Raw genomic sequence first — 21,846 nt, forward strand, 5'->3', positions numbered from 1 at the left:
TCAGAACGTTATTTAATTGTCTTCAAATAACCTAGAATTTCTATTCTCTGAAAGTTTAGAAAACCTGCCAGAGAAACGTTCAGAGAACCATAATAAAACAAATATGCTAGCTAGGTAGTGCCCCGTGTTGCAGTGTTTTTAAGGTGAAAGTAGCTCCTAACCACAGATCTAGGATCAGATTGCTCTACACCTAACCTCAAGCGCCAGGTGGGTGGAAAATATCTGACTGTGTGTCAGTGGTTGGTGCAACTTCCACCAACTCCAGTCCAGGTCGAGTTACTGTAGAGCACTTTTTGTGAACATCACGATATAAAATACTTTTAATTGATTGATTGATGTGTATTACTTTTAGGCCAATGAGAGTGACTTGCCCCTGGTGCCCCCCAGACGAGGAGCCACACTCTACATGGTTCCCCAGGGAATCAGGCCTGTCGTACAGCTTACCGCCATCGAGGTGAGGCCTCAGGCAGTCTGCAACACCATCAAACACACACTCACATACACGCTTGTGCATGCATGAACTCACACAACACACACACACACGCAAACACACATTCACACACATGAAGACACATACACATTCTCCTCTGTGTTTCTCTTTCTCACGTGTGTGTGTGTGTGTGTGTGTGTTGTGTCCTAGATCTTAGCCTGGGGTCTGAGGAACATGAAGACCTACCAGTTGGCCACAGTCACCTCTCCCAGTCTCATGGTGGAGTGTGGGGGGGAGGTCGTCCAGACTGCCGTCATCAAGAACATCAAGAAGAACCCCAACTTCCCCGGATCTGTCCTCTTCTTTAAAGTGGTACTGCAACTTCCCTTCAAACTCAGTGTACTGTATAACAGTTCTCTCTATGAGATATACTATTAATATCAGGGACTGGAAAGAAAAGACAAATGCTCTCGACGTAAACAAAGTGACTGAATGAACGTGACATTAATGTACTATATTTGAGTGGTATTTACCTGTATTTTCACTGTACACCATAAAATGGATGCGTACTGTAGATTTGTATCCAAGGTGATACTTAACTTGTTTAGTTTCAGATATGTTTGTGTTTGACATTGACAATGACCATAGGAGCTGGCAAGACCAATCAAATAGATCTGGGACTTGGCTAATCCTTAAAGCTAAAATCCACGAAAGGCGTCACTGGTCGCACCGCAGGTTGACTTTTACTGTCCTGGAGGCAGAACTGAGCAATTTCCCTTTAGATAGGAAAGGGAAAGGGGGATACCTAGTCAGTTGTACAATTTAATGCATTCAACTGAAATGTGTCTTCCGCATTTAATCCAAACCCTCTGAATCAGAGAGGTGCGGAGGGCAGCCTTAATTGACATCCACGTCTTCGGCGCTCGGGGAACAGTGGATTAACTGCCTTGCTCACGGGCAGAATGACAGATTTTTACCTTGTCAGCTCGGGGATTCGATCCAGCAACCTTTTGGCAAGTTGCAACGTCAAAATTTGCGAAGGAGATGAGCATCCATCATCATGGTAAAAAAATAAATAATTCTAGTACGTACTCTGATGTTCTATCATTCCTGCAATGATGTCAGAACCAAATAAACAGCATTCGTTGTTTGAAATAACGTCTTTGTTGTAATATCTGAAACGGACGTGGAAGTATCAGCACTACAGATTCCAGCTTTAAGGACCCCAATTATTGATGCATTTTACATCCCAATAAATAATTACTTAGGTTGAAATGTTTGACAACCATTAAGATAAACCAGTTTAAATGTCTCTGCATTAAATAAGCTGATTGATATTATGCTTTCTGTTGAATTGATTGTCTTCGATTTGATCCTACAGTTTATGAACTAATTGTAAGTCGCTAAGAGCGTCTGTTAAATGTCTAATATGTATAATGTAGTTTCTGTATCACTGGTAACACTGTGAGTTGTCTGAGCCAGGTTAACCCTACCCACCCCCTCCCCCCAGCTCCTACCCAAAGAGGAGATGTACACCCCTCCCATCGTTCTGAAGGTGATGGACCACCGGCCGTTCGGCAGGAAGCCCATTGTGGGCCAGTGTACCCTCTCCCTGGAGGAGTTCCGCTGTGACCCTTACGTCACCAATGCTGAGGTGGCCATGTCTTCCAAAGGTACACACATACAAACAGAACCACGTATGCACGCACGCAAATACGCATGAACGTATGCACGAATGCGCACACAGATACACACACACACACACCCACATGCAACATTGCTGAAGTGCTGGACCCCCCTCATCTATTTACTACCCCCCCTTCTTTTCTGTTGTGTATTGTTGTATTAGTGGCCATGATGGCAGCAACTCAAGGAGACATCATCATTAACATGGAGGATAGCCCCATCCTTAATACTGAGGTAGCTACTGTAAAACTCATAAAGGACTTTACAGTATGAGCTTGTCTTAGTGTTGTGTTGTTATATCAGAAATGTACCAGCACTGTAGCCTGGGTGTCAGGCTGTTTCTGCTGTATTGTAAAAATAGCTTGGCATGACAATGAGTGACAGAGTTGACAAGATGGTACAAACAGATCTGGGATCAGGCTAGCAAAAATGTGTGGTGTTGTTACACATTCTGATGTTTTTATTCTGTTTTTTTTTTCTTAGCTCCACAAAGAGAAGGTGAGATTTTTCCTTTCTTTTATGAATACATATTATCAAGGATGGAAAGAATCAAGGATTTGATGGCTTGTACACTTCTGACAGAGTCAAAGTGTGCTGTTATTGAGGCTTATTTGAGTCTGCCTGTTTTGCAGGAGGAGGAGGCAGTTGACTGGTGGAGTAAGTTCTATGCATCTGTGGGAGAGCACGAGAAGTGTGGGCCGTACCTCAAAAAAGGATATGACACCCTAAAGGTACAGTAAGAACGTTCTACCACTTCTGTGTCCATGACTGAATGGTTTGAGTTTACCTGGGTTTTTTTTTATCTCTTTTGTCTTACAATGGTCACAAGGACTGTTCATAGGACTTTTCCCATCAATATTTAACACCCACCTGGGTTTTACACGACAACCAGTATAATGGTGATGCTGTGAGAAATGTGTGTTTTCTTATATGCATGATGGTGTGAATTGTGTGTATCGTCTCAGGTGTATCAGGGTTGTACATACAGTCAGGTCCCAAATTATTGGCACCCTTGATAAAGATGAGCAATAAAGACTGTATAAAATTCATAATACAAATACTGAGCTATATTGTGTATGCTCAAAGAAAATGGTAAATTATATTATTTTATATTAATTTAATTGTTCAGAGAAAGAGATTTTGTTAATAGACGTTAGACCATTCCGCCATACAGAATATTTCCAGATCCTTGATATCCTTCGCTTATGGACTGCCCTCTTCAATTCAAACAACAGGTTTTCAATGGCGTTCAAATCTGGAGACTGAGATGGCCATTGCAAAATGTTGATTTTTGTGGTCAATTAACCATTTCTTTGTGGATTTTGATGTGTGCTTGGGTTATTGTCTTGCTAGAAGATTTGTTTGAAGCCAAATTTCACCCTCCTGGGAGAGGAAACCAGGTTTTTGGCTAAAATGTTCAGGTACTTGGTAAAGTTCATGATGCCGTTGATCTTAACAAGGGTCCCAGGACCAGTGGAAGCAAAATAGCCTCATAACATCAAAGATCCACCACCATATTTTACAGTAGCTATAAGGTTCTTTTCTGCGTATGCATCCTTCTTTTGACGCCAAATCCACCACTGGTGTACATGGCCAAAGAGCTTTATTTTCATGTCATCTGACCACAGCACAGCCTGGATTTTGCTAAAAGGCATTGGCACTTGGATTGGAACTGGTGCTATGGTCAGATGACATAAAAATAGAGCTCTTTGGCCACAAAATCATCATCTTGCAATGGCCATCTCAGTCTCTGGACTTGAACCCATTGAAAACCTGTGGTTTGACATGAAGAGGGCAGTCCATAAGCGTAGAGGAAGGATATCAAGGATCTGGAAAGATTCTGTTTGGAGGAATGGTCTAAGATCTATCCCAATATGTTCTCCAATGTTATAAAACATTTTAGAAAAAAAGTGTCAGTTATCCTTGCAAGGGGAGGGTGCTGGAGTATTGAAAACGGGTGCCAATAATAATCTTTTTTAGATTTTTTGTTATTACTTGTTTAACAAAGTCTCTTTCCCTGAGCAATTGTATTAGAATAAATAACAATATAGCTCAGTGTTTGTATTATTTATTTTATACTGTCTTTTTTGGTCATCTTTATTGAGGGAGCCAATCATTTTGATGTGTGTGTTTCTGTGTCTCTGTGTGTGTCTTAAGGTGTTTCAGGTTGTGTGATGTGTGTTTGTCATCAACATATTAAGGTATGTGTCCTCATGTGTATAACAGTGTGATGTGTGTGTTTTCCCAGGTATATGAAGGGGAGCTGGAGGAGGTCCCAGATTTCCGAGGGCTGACAGATTTCTGTAAAACGTTCCGACTGCAGCGGGGGAAGACTGAGGATGAGGACGACGACCCTTCAGTGGTCGGAGAGTTCAAGGTGATCACATACCTCTTTTTCTTTCAGGAATGTATGATCCTTCATGTGTACATGTCATCCTGTTAAGATATATTTTCAAGGGAGTTCTGTCCAGAGCCTGTTTTCAATAACAAGGAGACATGGACTGGGGGCCTTTTAAAGCCCTGCACATACAGCTAGCTGGTGGGGGGGAAAACAACATTACGTAGAACCAATGATAAAATGTCCTTATTTTCTCCACTTTATATGTGAACCCAGTCTAAGTATTGACACATAGCCTGACTTTTGACCCCTGACCCTGCTGGTGTCTCCTGTCCTGTAGGGCTCGTTCCGGGTGTACCCCCTATCTGATGACCCAGAGATGCCAGCCCCGCCACGCCAGTTCAGAGAGCTGCCTGAGAGCGGGTTGCAGGAGTGCCTGGTCAGGATCTATGTGGTGCGATGCATGGACCTGCAGCCTAAAGACAACAACGGCATGGTGAGTGGACGCCAAACACAGTCTAACAGACTCTACACACTGAGAACACTTCCAACGCGATCCTGGATCAGGCGTATGTCAAAAGCTGGATTAATTTCAACTTTCAGCTGAGCATTTTTGCAGTGCATTTACATAAGTCTGCCCATCCCCTCACCAACCAACAGTTCTCATTAAAATACATGACTTATATAGCCGTTTCCCACGCTAACACATACCATATTTTAACAATTGTGTTTGTTTTTGCTTTTTAGTGTGACCCTTACATCAAGATCTCTTTGGGGAAGAAAACAAAAGATGACAGGGATGACTACAAACCAAACACCCTCAATCCAGAGTTTGGCAGGTTAATTTTTTAAATTTTTTATTTAACCTTTATTTAACTAGGCTAGTCAGTTAAGAACAAATTATTATTTTACAATGACGGCCTACAGTAGTAGTTTTAACTAAAACCTTCACTTACAGAAAACTGTCAAAATGCCACTGAAACTGTTGAATTAAATAATTAATTAATTAATGGATGAATGGATGGATGGATGAGTTATTTTGAAATGTATAAAGTTGTTTCAGCCAAGTGAAATCAACAATGCACACATAAGTGCATCTGACCAAGTTAACCTCATCTCTTCCTCCTGTGTCAGGATGTTTGAGCTGTCCTGTTTCCTCCCTCAAGACAAAGACCTGAAGATAGCCGTGTATGACTATGACTTGCTCAGCCGAGATGAGAAAGTGGGAGAGACGGTCATTGACCTGGAGAACAGACTCCTCTCTCGCTTCGGCGCCTACTGCGGCCTGCCGCAGTCCTACTGCATGTGAGTGTGTATGTGCATGTGTCCATGTGTCTATCTGTAACGCCCAACGCAGTAGATGAGAAGCAGGTACAGGGAGTGAACCATTTAATACCGATGTAATGGAACAAGAACAGCGTCTGGCCATAAACACGACACGACAGACAATGCTACTACAGGGAACAACACAGAGGAGCAGACATACACTACTGTTAAAAAGTTTGGGGTCGCTTAGAAATGTCCTTTTTTTTAAAGAAAAGCTAATTTTTTGACAATTAAAATAACATCAAATTGATCAGAAATACAGTGTAGACATTGTTAATGTTGTAAATTAATATTGTAGCTGCAAACGGCAGATTTTTAAAGGAATATCTACATAGGCGTACAGAGGCCCATTATCAGCAACCATCACTCCTGTGTTCCAATGGCACGTTGTGTTAGCTAATCTAAGTTTATAATTTTAAAAGGCTAATTGATCAATTATGCAATTAATTGATCAATTTTGCAATTATGGTAGCACAGCTGAAAACTGTTGTGCTGATTATAGCAGCAATAAAACTGGCCTTCTTTAGACTAGTTGAGTATCTGGAGCAGCAGCATTTGTGGGTTCGATTACAGGCTCAACATGGCCAGAAACAAAACTTTTTTCTGAAACTCGTCAGTCTATTCTTGTTTTGAGAAATGAAGTTTATTCCATGCGAGAAATTGCCAAGAAACTGAAGATCTCGTACAATGCTGTGTACTACTCCCTTCACAGAACAAACTGGCTCTAACCAGAATAGAAAGAGGAGTGGGAGGCCAAGAGGACAAGTACATTAGAGTGTCTAGTTGGCAGCTTCATTAAATAGTACTCGCAAAACACCAGTCTCAACGTCAACAGTGAAGAGGTGACTCCGGGATGCTGGCCTTCTAGGCTGAGTTCCTCTGTCCAGTGTCTTGTTCTTTTGCCCATCTTAATCTTTTCTTTTTGTTGGCCAGTCTGAGATATGGCTTTTTCTTTGCAACTCTGCCTAGAAGGCCAGCATCCCGGAGTCGCCTCTTCACTGTTGATGTTGAGACTGGTGTTTTGCGGGTACTATTTCATGAAGCTGCCAGTTGAGGACTTTTGAGGCTTTATTTAACCAGGTAGGCCAGTTGAGAACAAGTTCTCATTTACAACTATGACCTGGCCAAGATAAACCAAAGCAGTGCGACAAAAACAACAACACAGAGTTACACATGAACAAACGTACAGTCAATAACACAATAGAAAAATATGTACAGTGTGTGCAAATGTAGAAGACTAGGGAGGTAAGGCAATAAATAGGCCATAGTGGCAAAATAATTACAATTTAGCATTAACACTGGCGTGATAGATGTGCAGATGTTGATGTGCAAGTAGAGATACTGGGGTGCAAAAGAGCAAGAGGATAAATAACAATATGGGGACGAGGTAGTTGGGTGTGCTATTTACAGATTGGCTGTGTACAGGTACAGAGATTGATAAGCTGCTCTGACAGCTGATGCTTAAAGTTAGAGAGGGAGATACAAGACTCCAGCTTCAGTGATTTTTGCAATTCGTTCCAGTCATTGGCAGCAGAGAACTGGAAGGAAAGGCAGCCAAAGAAAGTGTTGGCTTTGGGGATGACCAGTGAAATATACCTGCTGGTGTGTGTGCTAAGGGTGGGTGTTGCTATGGTGATCAGTGACCTGAGGTAAGGTGGGGCTTTACCTAGCATAGACTTATAGATGACCTGGAGCCAGTTGGTTTGGCGCTGAATATGTAGTGAGGGCCAGCCAACGAGAGCATACAGGTCGCAGTGGTGGGTAGTATATGGGGCTTTGGTGACAAAATGGATGGCACTGTGATAGACTACATCCAGTTTGCTGAGAAGTGTTGTAGGCTATTTTGTAAATGACATCGCCGAAGTCAAGGATCGGTAGGATAGTCAGTTTTACGAGGGTATGTTTGGCAGCATGAGTGAAGGAGGCTTTGTTGCGAAATAGGAAGCCGATTCTAGATTTAATTTTGGATTGGAGATGCTTAATGTGAGTCTGGAAGGAGAGATTACAGTCTAACCAGACACCTAGGTATTTGTAGTTGTCCACATATTCTAAGTAAAAACCGTCCAGAGTAGTGATGCTACTCGGGCAGGCGGGTGCGTGCAGTGATCGGTTGAAGAGCTTGCACTTAGTTTTACTTGCATTTAAAAGAAGTTGGAGGCCTCGGAAGGAGTGTTGTATGGCATTGAAGCTCGTTTGGAGGTTTGTTCGCACAGTATCCAAAGGGCCAGATGTATACAGAATGGTGTCATCTGCGTTGAGGTGGATCAGAGAATCACCAGCAGCAAGAGCAACATCATTGATTTATACAGAGAAAAGAGTCGGCCCGAGAATTGAACCCTGTGGCACCCCCATAGAGACTGCCAGAGGTCCAGACAACAGGCCCTCCGATTTGACACACTGAACTCTATCTGAGAAGTAGTTGGTGAACCAGGCGAGGCAGTCATTTGAGAAGCCAAGACTATTGAGTCTGCCAATAAGAATGCAGTGACTGACAGAGTCAAAAGCCTTGGCCAGGTCGATGAAGACAGTCTTATCGATGGCGGTTATGATATCGTTTAGGACCTTGAGCGTGGCTGAGGTGCACCCATGACCAGCTCGGAAACCAGGTTGCATAGTGGAGAAGGTATGGTGGGATTTGAAATGGTCGGTGATCTGTTTGTTAACTTGGCTTTCGAAGATTTTAGAAAGGCAGGGCAGGATGGATATAGTTCTATAACAGTTTGTGTCTAGAGTGTCTCCCCTTTTGAGGAGGGGGATGACAGCGGCAGCTTTCCAATCTTTGGGGATCTCAGACGATACGAAAGAGAGGTTGAATAGGCTAGGGGTTGCAACAATTTCGGTGGATAATTTCAGGAAGAGAGGGTCCAGATTGTCTAACCCAGCTTATTTTTAGGGATCCATATTTTGCAGCTCTTTCAGAACATCAGCTGTCTGGATTTGGGTGAAGAAGAAGCGGGGGGGGGGGGGGGGGCTTGGGCAAGTTGCTGCAGGGGGTGCTGAGATGTTGGCTGGGGTAGGGGTAGTCAGGAGGAAAGCGTGGCCAGCCATAGAAAAATAATGATTGAAATGATCGATTATCGTAGATTTATCGGTGGTGACAATGTTTCCTATCCTCAGTGCAGTGGGCAGCTGGGAGGAGGTGCTTTTATTCTCCATGGACTTTACAGTGTCCCAAAACATTTTGGAATTAGTGCTACAGGATGCAAATTTCTGTTTGAAAAAGCTATCCTTAGCTTTCCGAACTGACTGTGTATATTGGTTCCTGACTTCCCTGAAAAGTTGCATATCGCGGGGGCTATTCGATGCTAATGCAGAACGCCACAGGATGTTTTTGTGCTGGTCTGGGGTGAACCACAGGCTATATCTGTTCAAGTGTCTACATTTTTTGAATGGGGCATGCTTATTTAAGACGGTGAGGAAAGCACTTTTAAAGAGCAACCAGGCATCCTCTACTGACGGGATGAGGTCAATATCCTTCCATGATACCTGGGCCAGGTCGATTAGGAAGGCCTGCTCTCTGAAGTGTTTTAGGAAGCTTTTGACAGTGATGAGGGGTGGTCGTTTGACCGCGGACCCATTATGCACGCAGGCAATGAGGCAATGATTTCTGAGATCCTGGTTGAAGACAGCAGAGGTGTATTTAGAGGGCAAGTTGGTCAGGATGATATCTAAGAGGGTGCCCATGGTTATGGATTTAGGGTTGTACCTGCTAGGTTCCTTGATAATTTGTGTGAGATTGAGGGCATCTAGCTTAGATTGTAGGACGGCCGGGGTGTTAAGCATGTCCCAGTTTAGGTCACCTAACAGTACGAACTCTGAAGATAGATGGGGGGCAATCAATTCACATATGGTGTCCAGGGCACAGCTGGGGGCTGAAGGGGGTCTCTAACAAGCAGCAACGGTGAGAGAATTGTAGATCTTTGCAGTAGATTGCAACTCCGCCCCCTTTGGCAGTTCTATTTTGTCTGAAAATGTTATAGTTAGGGATGGAAATGTCAGTATTTTGGGAGGCCTTCCTAAGCCAGGATTCAGACACGGCTAGCACATCCAGGTTGGCGGAGTGTGCTAAAGCAGTGAATAAAACAAACTTAGGGAGGAGGCTTCTAATGTTAACATGCATGAAACCAAGGCTTTTATGGTTACAGAAGTCAACAAATGAGAGCGCCTGGGGAATGGGAGTGGAGCTAAGGGCTGCATGGCCTGGGTTAACCTTTACATCACCAGAGGATCAGAGGAGGAGTAGGATAAGGGTACGGCTAGCAGGCCAGGGCTAGCAGGCTAGTAGATGGGCCTTCGGGGGACGTCGCAACGGAAGAGCCTGTTGAAACCCCCTCGGACGGTTATGTCGACAGACCATTCGTGATGGATCGGCGAGGCTCTGTGTCGACAGTAAAAAGGTCCAGGCCAATTGGCAAAATAGGCATTGTAGCCCAAGAATTGGCTGATGGACCTCTACAGCTAGCAGGGAGATGGGCCTAGCTCGAGGATAGCTCCAGGCTAACTGGTGCTTGCTTCGGGACAGAGACGTTAGCCAGGAGTAGCCACTCGGATAACAGCTAGCTAGCTGCGATGATCCGGTGTAAAGGTTCAGAGCATGCGGTAGGTATCTGGAGATGAGGTAGAGAAAAAGCAGTCAGATATGCTCTGGGTTGATATCGCGCTGTGCAGACTGTTTCTCAAACTAGACACTCTAATGTACTTGTCCTCTTGCTCAGTTGTGCACCGGTGCCTCCCACTCCTCTTTCTATTCTGGTTAGGGCCAGTTTGCACTGTTCTGTAGAGGGAGTAGTACACAGCATTGTACGATATCTTCAGTTTCTTGGCAATTTCTCGCATGGAATAGCCTTCATTTCTCAGAACAAGAATAGACTGACGAGTTTCAGAAAAAAGTGATTTGTTTCTGGCCATTTTGAGCCTGTAATCGAACCCACAAATGCTGCTGCTCCAGATACTCAACTAGTCTAAAGAAGGCCAGTTTTATTGCTTCTATAATCAGCACAACAGTTCTCAGCTGTGCTAACATAATTGCAGAAGGGTTTTCTAATGATCAATTAGCCTTTTAAAATGATAGCCTTGGATTAGCTAACACAACATGCCATTGGAACACAGGAGTGATGGTTGCTGATAATGGGCCTCTGTACGCCTATGTAGATATTCCATTAAAAGCTACAATAGTAATTTACAACATTAACAATATCTACACTGTTATGCTCATTGTTGGAATGAGACCAAGGTGTGGTAGGCGTACATTTTACTTTTATTAAAAATGACACCGGGAAAAAACAACAAAATACAAAAAAATTAACGTAAAGCTATATGCAGGGCAGAAAGCAACTACACACAAACAAGATCCCATAATCTAAGGTGGGAAAAAGGGCTGCCTAAGTATTATCCCCAATCAGAGACAACGACAAACAGCTGCCTCTGATTGGGAACCATACTAGGCCAACAAAGAAATATAAACATAGATTTCCCACCCTAGTCACACCCTGACCTAACCAAATAGAGAATAAAAGGGACCTCTAAGGTCAGGGCGTGACATACACTGTATTTCTGATCATTTGATGTTATTTTAATAGACCAAAAAATTGCTTTTCTTTCAAAAACAAGGACATTTCTAAGTGACTCCAAACTTTTGAACGGTAGTGTATATGCAGGGGGAATCAACAAAGTGAGGTAGTCCAGGTGAGCCCAATGACCGCAGCTGCGCGTAAGGATGGTAACAGTTGCGTATGATGACGGGTAGCCTGACGCCCTCGAGCGCCAGGGAGCGGGAGCAGGCGTGACACTGTCTGTCTGTCTGTCTGTACGACTGTCTATACAGTCTATACAGGTCTCTCAGTCCAACTTTCCCACTGTGTCTCTGATCTGTTGAATTTATGATTCATGCCTTTTAATTGCCTGTAGTTGCCCAGTTCAGCTCAACTTTTATTCTGGCATAATCCAGCCACCACTAGAGAATGCTATTGTATTGTATGTTATAATAATTATATAACATTACAAAACAGCTCAGGGACCAACCAGTGGAGGGATCAGCTGAAGCCCTCCCAGATCCTGGAGAACCTGGCCAGACTGAGAGGGATCCCTTCACCCCGCACCTCTGCTGACGGCAGCACTCTCTCCTTCGGGGGGAGAGACTACAGCCTGCTGGACTTTGGTACAGAAAACCACTAAGTAGCAAACCAAACGTTGTTAGCTAGGCAAGAGTTGTGTTAATAACTTGAGGGATGTGTAAATCACTTTAGACCTCCTTGTAAACCATCCATTTCAATGGGAGATTTGCCCAAGAAGTTAGTATTCAACCATCTGAGGTACATTCAGTTCTATTAGGGGAGTTCCACAGATAAAGCAGAAAGAATATTACTTTTTTTTAAAATACATGTGGCATTTGGCATTTTACTTCAACCACAACATAGTGAATGTGTTAGTCATCTGAACGTCAACCCAAACTTCTGTCTCCTGACTGAGTTGTGTGTCCTGTCGCTAGAGGCCAATAGAGTCATCCACCAGCACCTGGGTCCAGCCAGGGAGAGGATGGCCCTGCATGTCCTCAGTAAACAGGGTCTGGTACCAGAGCATGTGGAAACCAGGACTCTCTATAGTACTTATCAACCTACACTGTCCCAGGTTAGTCCCTTATTCCCTTTTTCCTGATAACACTTTCTAATAGCCTTCATTGTAAGCCATTGTAAATGTTTATAAGTGCTTCATAAAGTTTATAAGCATGTAAAAAAAATGCATTTAGAAATAATGAAATGCTTATAGTTTATTAGAGTTATTATAAAGTGTTTCCTTATTGCCCTCATGAAACGTCCAAACATTGTACTGCATTATCAGGCCACATTATCCAAGAAAAAAAGAAGAAATGTCTACATGAGGTGTTTGTTTGTTGTGTGACAACATGACATTGTCTAGAGCAGTGCTTCTCTAACCTCTCCTCGGGGACCCCCGGGCGTTTCACCGTTTTGTTGTAGCTCTGAACTAGCACACCTGATTCAAGTAGTAAGGGCTTGATGTTGATGTTGAGTTGACAAGTTGAATCAGCTATGCTAGCTCTGGGCGGTCCACAAGGAGAGATTTGAGAAAGACTGGTCTAGGGAATACTTACCAATTCTATTGGCTCTCACTCTCTCCATCGTTAGGGAAAGATTCAGATGTGGGTGGACATCTTCCCCAAGAGCCTGGGTTTACTGGGACCTCCCTGCCACATTACTCCACGCCAAGCCAAGAAGTGAGGGCCTTTATTACATTCATTAAAAAATAAACAACCTGCACAGTCAAAATCATATTTTTCATCATATTTGATGATATTTGGATGAAACCAGATCAAAGTAGGATGACCAAAGTATGACAAATGACTGGTGGTGGTACATTGATGAAGTTTGATCATACACTTACTGGCTTCCTCCTCTGTGTTAAAAACTTGAACTCAGGAGGCAGGGTTAATTGAGGCTTTATGTGACATCACATACATTTTTATTCACCTCCTTTTAATACACCAATGGTAACATCTTATTCTGTTACCTAATTTAAATAAGTACCACCTTGTAACCATCATTGCGGAGGGGAGCGGTTTACATAGCTAGCTAGTTAGTCAATTGGTGCCAAGATTTGACTGCAGGGTGTCAGCAAATATAATTACTGTTTTCCCCTATTCATCTATAGCAAAGTTACTTATAGGTTTCCTCTTTCATTTGTGTCTGGTGTTAGCTAGTTAATGGCTAGCTAGGTCATCAGCCAGCATGGGAAAAAAAGGGGGAAGGGTCGTTCAAAACTCCTACACAGTTGTCATGTCAACACATCTGTCAGTGCTGCTGCGAACTGCAACAGAAGAGACATGCCAAATAGGAGATAACAGAGGTTAGACCAAGTCATTGTTTTACAAGTCACAAGTAAGTCTCAAGTCTTAGCTCTCAAGTCCCAAGTCAAGTCCCAAGTAAAGACAGGCAATTCCGAGTCAAGTCTCAAGTCAAGACCGACAAGTCTCAAGTCTTAAACTTTGAGTTTCGAGTTCTAAACAAGTCATAATGTGCTCTTCGCCAAATGTAATACCATTTCATATTTTTAACAAGAGTAATAGTTAGTATGTTACATTTACGCATATCATGAATGCTTTTAAAAATATATATATTTATTACTTTCCAAATAAACTTTGTTTTCATAGAAATACATGGGTAGCCATGAGAAAGATCCCCCACCCCATAGCGATCGACTATCGAGGATCTATGGGGCGCAATAATGAGCTACAGCCTTCCCTGTAGCTCAGTTGGTAGAGCATGGTGTTTGCAACACCAGGGTTGTGGGTTCGATTCCCAAGGGGGGCCAGCACAGGAAAAAAAAAAAAAAAAGTATGAAATGTATGCATTCACTACTGTAAGTCGCTCTGGATAAGAGCGTCTGCTAAATGACTAAAATGTAAAAAATGTAAATGTATAAGGCGATGTAGGCTTGTAAACAATCGCCTAACCTCAACACATACACAGACACATCCTCACTATGTGTGGTTACAGTAGGCTAACGTATGTCAATGGTTTTAGGAACAGCAGTAACACCAGGCAGGGTTTAGGCTACGAACTGCCTAGCCAGTTGTAGCTCAATCTTGGGTGCAATGATCACGTTCCCACACTGACTGACTGTGTGGAGGCTCATTGATTTAGCGTTACGTTAACCTACATGATACACTAGCAAAGTTATAAATTATATAGCTGTCGGCTATATTAGCCACTACTTACCCTTCTTTGTGCAGCTTCAAATGTCGAACAATTTTGGAAGTTGTTGCGTCTCCGTCTGTAATTTTCTTCCTGCATGTTTTGGAAGTTGCAATTCGTTTTTTGTTGATACAGCGTAGTCTTTATATCTGAAAATAATAATTTGGGGTATCATCTTTCCAAGGGCTTCATCTGAATTCACCCGCCGACGTTCCTCTGCACTGCCACACACAACTTTTTCTCAGCTGGCACAATTTGATTGGCTGCTGTCCGATTCAAACTGTAATCCTTTAAATGAAGAGTTGATGCGCTGCACACATTTTTATTATAGCATAATTTGTAATAGTTGGGCTTGGGGAGGGTATCAAGTCTGGTCGAGTCAAAATGCTCAAGTCCAAGTTAAGTTACGAGTCATTGGTGTTAAAGTCAAAGTTGAGTTGCAAGTCATCATATTTGTGACTCGAGTCCACACCTAATAATTGATAGTCATGGTTTATGAACATGGTCTCGCAGTCAAGGTGCCTTCGGAAAGTATTCAGACCCTTTGCTTTTTCCACATTTTGTTACATTACAGCCTTGTTCTAAAATTGATTAAAAAAAAATATTTCCTTAGCAATCTACACACAATACCCCATAATGACAAAGTGAAAACAGGTATTAAATTTTTTGGGCAAATGTATTACAAATTTAAAAAACAGAAATACCTTATTTACGTAAGTATTCTGACCATTTGCTATGAGACTTGAAATTGAGCTCAGTTGCATCCTGTTTCCATTGATCATCCAGATTTGGAGTCCACCTGTGGTAACTTCAAATGATTGGATATGATTTGGAAAGGCCCACACCTGTCTATATAAAGGTCCTACAGTTGACAGTGCATGTCAGAGCAAAAACCAAGCCTTGAGGTCCAAGGAATTGTCCATTGAGCTCCAAGACAGGACTGTGTCGAGGCACAGATCTGGGGAAGGGTACCAAAACATTTCTGCAACATTGAAGGTCCCTAAGAACACAGTGGAACCACCAAGACTCTTCCTAGAGCTGGCCGCCTGGCCAAACTGAGCAATCGGGGGAGAAGGGCCTTGGTCAGGGAGGTTGTCACTCTGACATAGCTCTAGCGTTCCTCTGTGGAGATTGGGGAACCTTCCAGAAGGACAACCATCTCTGCAGCACTCCACCAATTAGGCTTTTATGGTAGAGTGGCCAGCCAAAGCCAATCCTCAGTAAAAGGCGACAGCCGTTTGGGAGTTTGCCAAAATGTACCTAAAGACTCTCAGACCATGAAAAACAAGATCCCCTGTTCTGATGAAACCAAGTTTGAACTCTTTGGCCTGAATGCCAAGCGTCACGTCTGGAGGAAACCTGGAACCATCCCTACGGTGAAGCTTGGTGGTGGCAGCATCATGCTGTGGGGATGTTTTTCTGCGGCATTGACTGAGAGACAAGTCAGGATTGAGGCAAATATGAACAGAGTAAATGATGAAAACCTGTTCCAGAGCGCTCAGGACTTCAGACTGGAGCGACGGTTCACCTTCCAACAGGACAACGAGCCTAAGCACACAGCCAAGACAATGCAGGATTGGCTGAGGGACAAGTCTCTGAATGTCTTTGAGTGGCCCAGCCAGAGCCCGGATTTGAACCCGATCTAACATCTCTGGAGAGACCTGAAAATAGCTGTGCACCAATGCTCCCCATCCAACCTGACAGAGCTTGAGAGGATCTGCAGAGAAGAATGTGAGAAACTCCCCAAATACAGGTGTGCCAAGCTTGTAGCTTCATACCCAAGAAGACACAGGGCTGTAATTGCTGCCAAAGGTGCTTCAACAAAGTACTGAGTAAAGGGTCTGAATACTTATGTAAATATGATATTTCTGTTTTTTATTTGTAATAAATTAGCAAAAACTTCAACAACAACAAAAAATTGTTTGTCATTATGTGGTATTGGGGGGTATTATCAATTTTAGAATAAGGTTGTAACCTAACAAAAAGTGAAGGGGTCTGAATACTTTCCGAAGGTACTGTATATATATATATATTCTATGAGGTGTACCCAGACCTCCCCCTGTCCAGTTTCAACTGAAAGATGAACTAGATAGCTAGCTTGATTAATCAGTGCTGACAATTCCATCTTGGCTAGCTAACTCAATTATACAGGCATCATTATATATATATGCTCATTCTATATATATATATATATATATATATATATAGAGAGAGAGAGAGAGAGAGAGAGAGAGAGAGAGAGAGAGAGAGAGAGAGAGAGAGAGAGAGAGAGAGAGAGAGAGAGAGAGAGAGAGAGAGAGAGAGAGAGAGAGAGAGAGAGAGAGAGAGAGAGAGAGAGAGAGAGAGAGAGAGAGATAGATAGATAGATAGATAGATAGATAGATAGATAGATAGATAGATAGATAGATAGATAGATAGATAGATAGATGCTGTTACAATAACCAAACAGTTGGGAAAAACAAATAATTTGTGAAACCATGATGTGATGTATGACAGGATTGGATGTTGCATACAACTTCAATGCTGTTTGAGTTGCTTTGTGTATCAGCATATTTGCTTGGATGATCTCACTGCAACACTGCTCACTGTGTCCAAGTTTCTTGACATAGGTGTTTCAAAGAACTGTCAGTCAAGGTGAGCTTCCTATCCACTCCGGCTATTAGCTCTCCACCCACTCAGCCTGTCTTTTCACCATTAATGATAGTTAGACACAGGAGAACATACATTTTGGTCACTCATCAGGCTATTTTAAATGGGAATCAAGATGACTGTGCGTGAATTGTGTCAATCTCATAGACTGTCAGTTCTTGCATTCTCAGCTCTGCTTATGAATTTGGTGGTTACAGTCCCACCTCATACCTTTACATTTACCAAATAAAGTGGCAGTGTTAGGCTGTTTATTGAAATGATAGATTGAGCCTTTAAGTGTATGATATTTTTCAACAGGTACTTCATGCGGGCTATCGTCTGGAACACCACTGATGTCATACTAGATGAGACCAGCATCACCGGAGAGAATATGAGTGACATTTACGTCAAAGGGTACGGCAGAGCATGATTGTCTACTCAATGGTACAGTATTGAGTGATTGGCTACTCATACGGATCATACTGTATTGCTGATCAAGCAAGGGTAGTGAACCCTACATTTTAAGTGTGCAAAAAAGAAGTGAAAACCATGTGCACAGCTGTCCATCTACTTTAGATCTAGGTGCTGGTTCTAGCAGGAAAACCTAGGTGTCCAAAACAAATGTAAAAAAAAGACACAACCAACTTTGACTTCATAATTATGTTGAAATGTTTTCATTGCAGAGTGCATGAGAGTGTACCCCATTGCCGACTCGATCGGTGGCATACAGTAAACAGGGAATTGATAGAGAAATAATGATGTATGGTTGATCGAGTAAATAGGCGCAAGAACAGTGGTGTCAAACTCATTTTGCCTTGGAGGCCGCATTCGGTGTTCAACAAGGTCTGAAGGGACGCACTGAATATTTGTTATAATTCCTCGCCGTCAAAATTTGCAAAGAATAGTGCTTTATCCATTGTTTTGGGAATTTTTGATGCTCCCTGCTCTAGCTTTCATTTTGGTGATTATTAGCGAGCTGGAAACAGTCAAGAAACTATATGAATGTAGGTCCATTATATTTACTAGACTGTTTTGATTTGGTTTTAGTCATTTTAAAGTATATTTATTTACAGATGGATGCCTGGTATGGAACAGGACAAGCAGAAGACAGACGTCCATTACAGATCCCTGGATGGTGACGGCAACTTCAACTGGCGATTCGTCTTTGGCTTTGACTACCTGCCCGCAGAGCAATTGTGCCTCGTTTCCAGGAAGGTGCGTTTGAAGAGATTTATTGTATTATTTATTGCCTTTATTTGACTATGATAATGATATACGCCATTTAGCAGACACTTTTATCCAAAGTGACTTAGTCATGTGTGTTGTGCATACATTTTATGTATGGGTGGTACCAGGAATCAAACCCACTATTCTGGTGTTGCAAGCGCCATGCCCTACCAACTGAGCTAACACATTCTCTTTTACAGTTACGACCTAAATTGAAGCATTTTGACAAATTTAAGTCAAAGTTTGACAGTAAATAATAGTTTCAGAAACGTATATGTTGGGCAGATGTTGAGCTCCAGACTTACATCCAAATGTGTTTGTTTGGTTTGTTGTCAGGAGCATTTTTGGAATCTGGACCAAACCGAGTTTCGAACCCCCCCAAAGTTGATCGTCCAGATTTGGGACAATGACAAATTCTCACTGGATGACTACCTGGGTAAGATACATTTATTTCTGAGCTAAACTAACTGATACAAAGTGTTTCTCTTTTTCTCATCACCGGATGTCTCCAAAATTCTGACTGACTGGCTGACTGACTGGTTAACTCATTGAATGAATTGATGTTTATTGTCCATGAAGACAATAACAAGAAACATCCATCAGCATTTGAAAACCAATCTTATTTCAACCCAGGTCTGCAGTACATAACATATAACTGTGAATAGGAAATGTGGGAAGGAAACAGTGATATAAAGGGATTGCTAATGCAGTTTGTGTTGTATTTGGGACACAGGCACAGTTGAGCTGGACCTGCTTCATCTGATCCCCCCTGCCAAGACCCCTGAGAAATGCAGTCTGAAAATGTTACCAGGGGTTACAGGCTCCACACCTTCCAAACAACCACCGCCCAACTCTCTGTTCTCCCAGAAGTCTGTGCGCGGCTGGTGGCCCTGTATGATCGAGCAGGATGGGAAGCACATCCTGGGTGTAAGTCCTGTTGTAGTGAAACTGAGAGAATAAATGGCCATTTCTAAGTTAATTTTCCCATTTTGCCATGAATACAGAAAATATTGAAATTCTACACATTCTGCCATGGGACGGAGAGAATATTTTGCAGTTTTAAAGCTAATTTACTGCAGTTCTACAAATTGTTCCATGACTTATGCCATGTTCATACAATACCTGGATGAGAGCGACTAACAAAATTGTCATTTAGCAGACGTTTTTAACCAGAGCGACTTACAGGAGCTCAGCTCAAGGGCACGTCAGATTTTTCGTCTAGTCAGCTCTGGTATTTGAAACAGCGACCTTTCGGATACTGGCCCAACTCTTTTAACTGCTAGACTACCTTTTGTGCCCCCAGAATTAATGGAGGAACACTACCAAATAAATAAATAAAATTGCACCTTGTGTTTTCTACTATTTTCATTCTCAACAGTAAGTTGAGACCCTGACACCGACCTAGCATCCGCTTATGTTAATTATCGTTAGGGCCGGCCCTGTGGACAACACACACACGGACAGAACACACACACACACACCAACCTTTCCCTTTGGGAATTTACTGTAACTGCGGTATGTGGTTGTCATACCTAGCTACCTTAAGATGAATGAAAGCCTCTCTGGATAAGACTAAGATGTAAATGTAAATTAAGTTAATACAGATTTCCTCAAAATAAATTCTTATAGTTGATCAGGTGTCATTATGGATGAATTTATAAACAGAAATGCCTGCTCATAGGTGACAGTATTGCACAGTATTGATACACATAATGACGTGAAATGGATGTCTGAAGTCACAAGCTTTAGGGCTAAATGTGTTTATAGATCACATAGAAGATGGATGAGAAAGTCTGTGGAGTGTTTATGACTGTCTCTGTGTTCCCATAGGGGAAAGTGGAGATGACCCTGGAAATAGTGGAAGAGAGGGCGGTAGAAGAGAGGCCTGCTGGGAAGGGCCGGGACGAACCCAACATGAACCCCAAACTAGACTTTCCCAAGTAAGACAACATCCACAAGTCACCTTTCAACCACCTATGACAATAACATTGTAGCTTGTACATTGTACGTAGAATGTTTTAACATACAAACTACATAGCGCTATAGCATTCAGTAACAACATGGCACCCAATAAGAGTCTACATTTCAAACTGGGCTTGCCTAGACCTACCGCCTAAAGCAATGTGTTTTGTTGTTGTTTCTCTCCCCATACAGTCGCCCCAACACTTCCTTCTTCTGGTTCACCAGTCCATTCAAGACCATGAAGTTCATCATATGGCGCAGATTCAAATGGATCTTCATTGGTTTGATAGTCCTCCTGCTTGTGCTCTTGTTCCTTGGGATCCTGCTGTACTCCCTACCAGTAAGATATATGTCCTTGTAATCTATAATACGAATATATCTATGCCACTTAGAAGACACTTTCATCCATAGCAACTATAGTGAGTACATTGTGCATACATTTGTTGTGTTTGTATGTGATTCACTCATATAGTGTAAACAGGCAACATGCTTCATTCCTTTGATATGCTGAATTGCAACATAATATGGTAAAATTAAGCATAACTGCATTTATTTGATCTGATAATAGAGTGCAATATTGCAATATTTCCACTCCACGAATGCATCCTGCATATGAATATAACAGAGGATTTAACCTTACTTTAAATAAAAGTAAAAGATGTGTTTTATTAATTAAATATTTTCTCTTTCCTCTCCAGAACTACATCTCAATGAAAATTGTGAAGCCTTTCTCTTAGGAATTACTCTACAGGGCAGCTGAGTACTATACCTGTCTTCGTCCAAGGGATAAGGCAACAGAAGTCTTGACACAGGCCCTCACAAACTCTATGCAATGTATTCCTATCAGTGTTGTCTTCAGAGTTGCATGCATTATTTAAATGTTTACATTTTATCAATCAAGGCTACACTTCACTTGCATTAAATACTGTAGCTACACAGTCCTTTTAATTGTACTGTACTTGTACTGTTCTTACCTGTCTGTTTTTCCCTGAAATACAGAAAGTGAAAGGAAAGGGGATACATAGTTAGTCGCACAACTGAATGCATTCAACCGATAATGTGTCTTCTGCATTTAATCAAATGCTATTTTGTATGCATGCTTTACTAAACCTAATATGGAGATTTTGTCATCACTGATAGAACGAACTACTAACAACAAACTGTCACGCCCTGACCGTAGAGATCCTTATTATTCTCTATGTTTGGTTAGGTCAGGGTGTGACTCGGGTGGGGAAGTCTATGTTTTCTGTTTCTTTGTTTTTGGGCCAGTGTGGTTCCCAATCAGAGGCAGCTGTCTATCGTTGTCTCTGATTGGGAATCATACTTAGGCAGCCTATTTTCCACCTGTGTTTGTGGGAGGTTATTTTCTGTTTAGTGTCTGACGGAACTTTTCGTTTAGTGGCTTTTGGTTATTCTTGTTTTGAGTGTTTCTTGAAATAAAGTATCATGAACACTTACCACGCTGCGCCTTGGTCCACTTTTCCTTCTAACGACGAGCGTTACACAAACACTGTTGTTGTGGCTTCAAACAATGTCCCAAC

At 42.2% G+C, this 21,846-nt stretch overlaps 1 protein-coding gene across 2 annotated transcripts in view; it reads left to right on the plus strand.

Moving 5' to 3' along the window:
• The window catches only part of LOC115171197 (myoferlin-like), a 65,466-nt gene extending 43,703 nt beyond the window's left edge, over nucleotides 1-21,763 (plus strand). For both annotated transcript variants that reach the window (XM_029727779.1, XM_029727780.1), the window contains 20 exons: nucleotides 353-454; nucleotides 641-802; nucleotides 1,941-2,103; nucleotides 2,280-2,350; nucleotides 2,600-2,614; nucleotides 2,749-2,847; nucleotides 4,365-4,493; nucleotides 4,795-4,950; nucleotides 5,202-5,293; nucleotides 5,589-5,759; nucleotides 11,789-11,937; nucleotides 12,268-12,407; nucleotides 12,923-13,011; nucleotides 17,435-17,530; nucleotides 18,190-18,331; nucleotides 18,680-18,779; nucleotides 19,077-19,270; nucleotides 20,174-20,283; nucleotides 20,498-20,645; nucleotides 21,004-21,763. In XM_029727779.1, the coding sequence (XP_029583639.1) occupies nucleotides 353-454; nucleotides 641-802; nucleotides 1,941-2,103; nucleotides 2,280-2,350; nucleotides 2,600-2,614; nucleotides 2,749-2,847; nucleotides 4,365-4,493; nucleotides 4,795-4,950; nucleotides 5,202-5,293; nucleotides 5,589-5,759; nucleotides 11,789-11,937; nucleotides 12,268-12,407; nucleotides 12,923-13,011; nucleotides 17,435-17,530; nucleotides 18,190-18,331; nucleotides 18,680-18,779; nucleotides 19,077-19,270; nucleotides 20,174-20,283; nucleotides 20,498-20,645; nucleotides 21,004-21,042 (2,367 nt within the window). In that variant the 3' untranslated portion in view covers nucleotides 21,043-21,763. The remainder of the gene's footprint in view (nucleotides 1-352; nucleotides 455-640; nucleotides 803-1,940; nucleotides 2,104-2,279; nucleotides 2,351-2,599; nucleotides 2,615-2,748; nucleotides 2,848-4,364; nucleotides 4,494-4,794; nucleotides 4,951-5,201; nucleotides 5,294-5,588; nucleotides 5,760-11,788; nucleotides 11,938-12,267; nucleotides 12,408-12,922; nucleotides 13,012-17,434; nucleotides 17,531-18,189; nucleotides 18,332-18,679; nucleotides 18,780-19,076; nucleotides 19,271-20,173; nucleotides 20,284-20,497; nucleotides 20,646-21,003) is intronic.
• The last annotated feature ends 83 nt before the right edge of the window (nucleotides 21,764-21,846 follow it).

Source organism: Salmo trutta, chromosome 32 (genome assembly GCF_901001165.1).
Source record: "Salmo trutta chromosome 32, fSalTru1.1, whole genome shotgun sequence".
In the NCBI taxonomy this organism is placed as follows: domain Eukaryota; kingdom Metazoa; phylum Chordata; class Actinopteri; order Salmoniformes; family Salmonidae; genus Salmo; species Salmo trutta.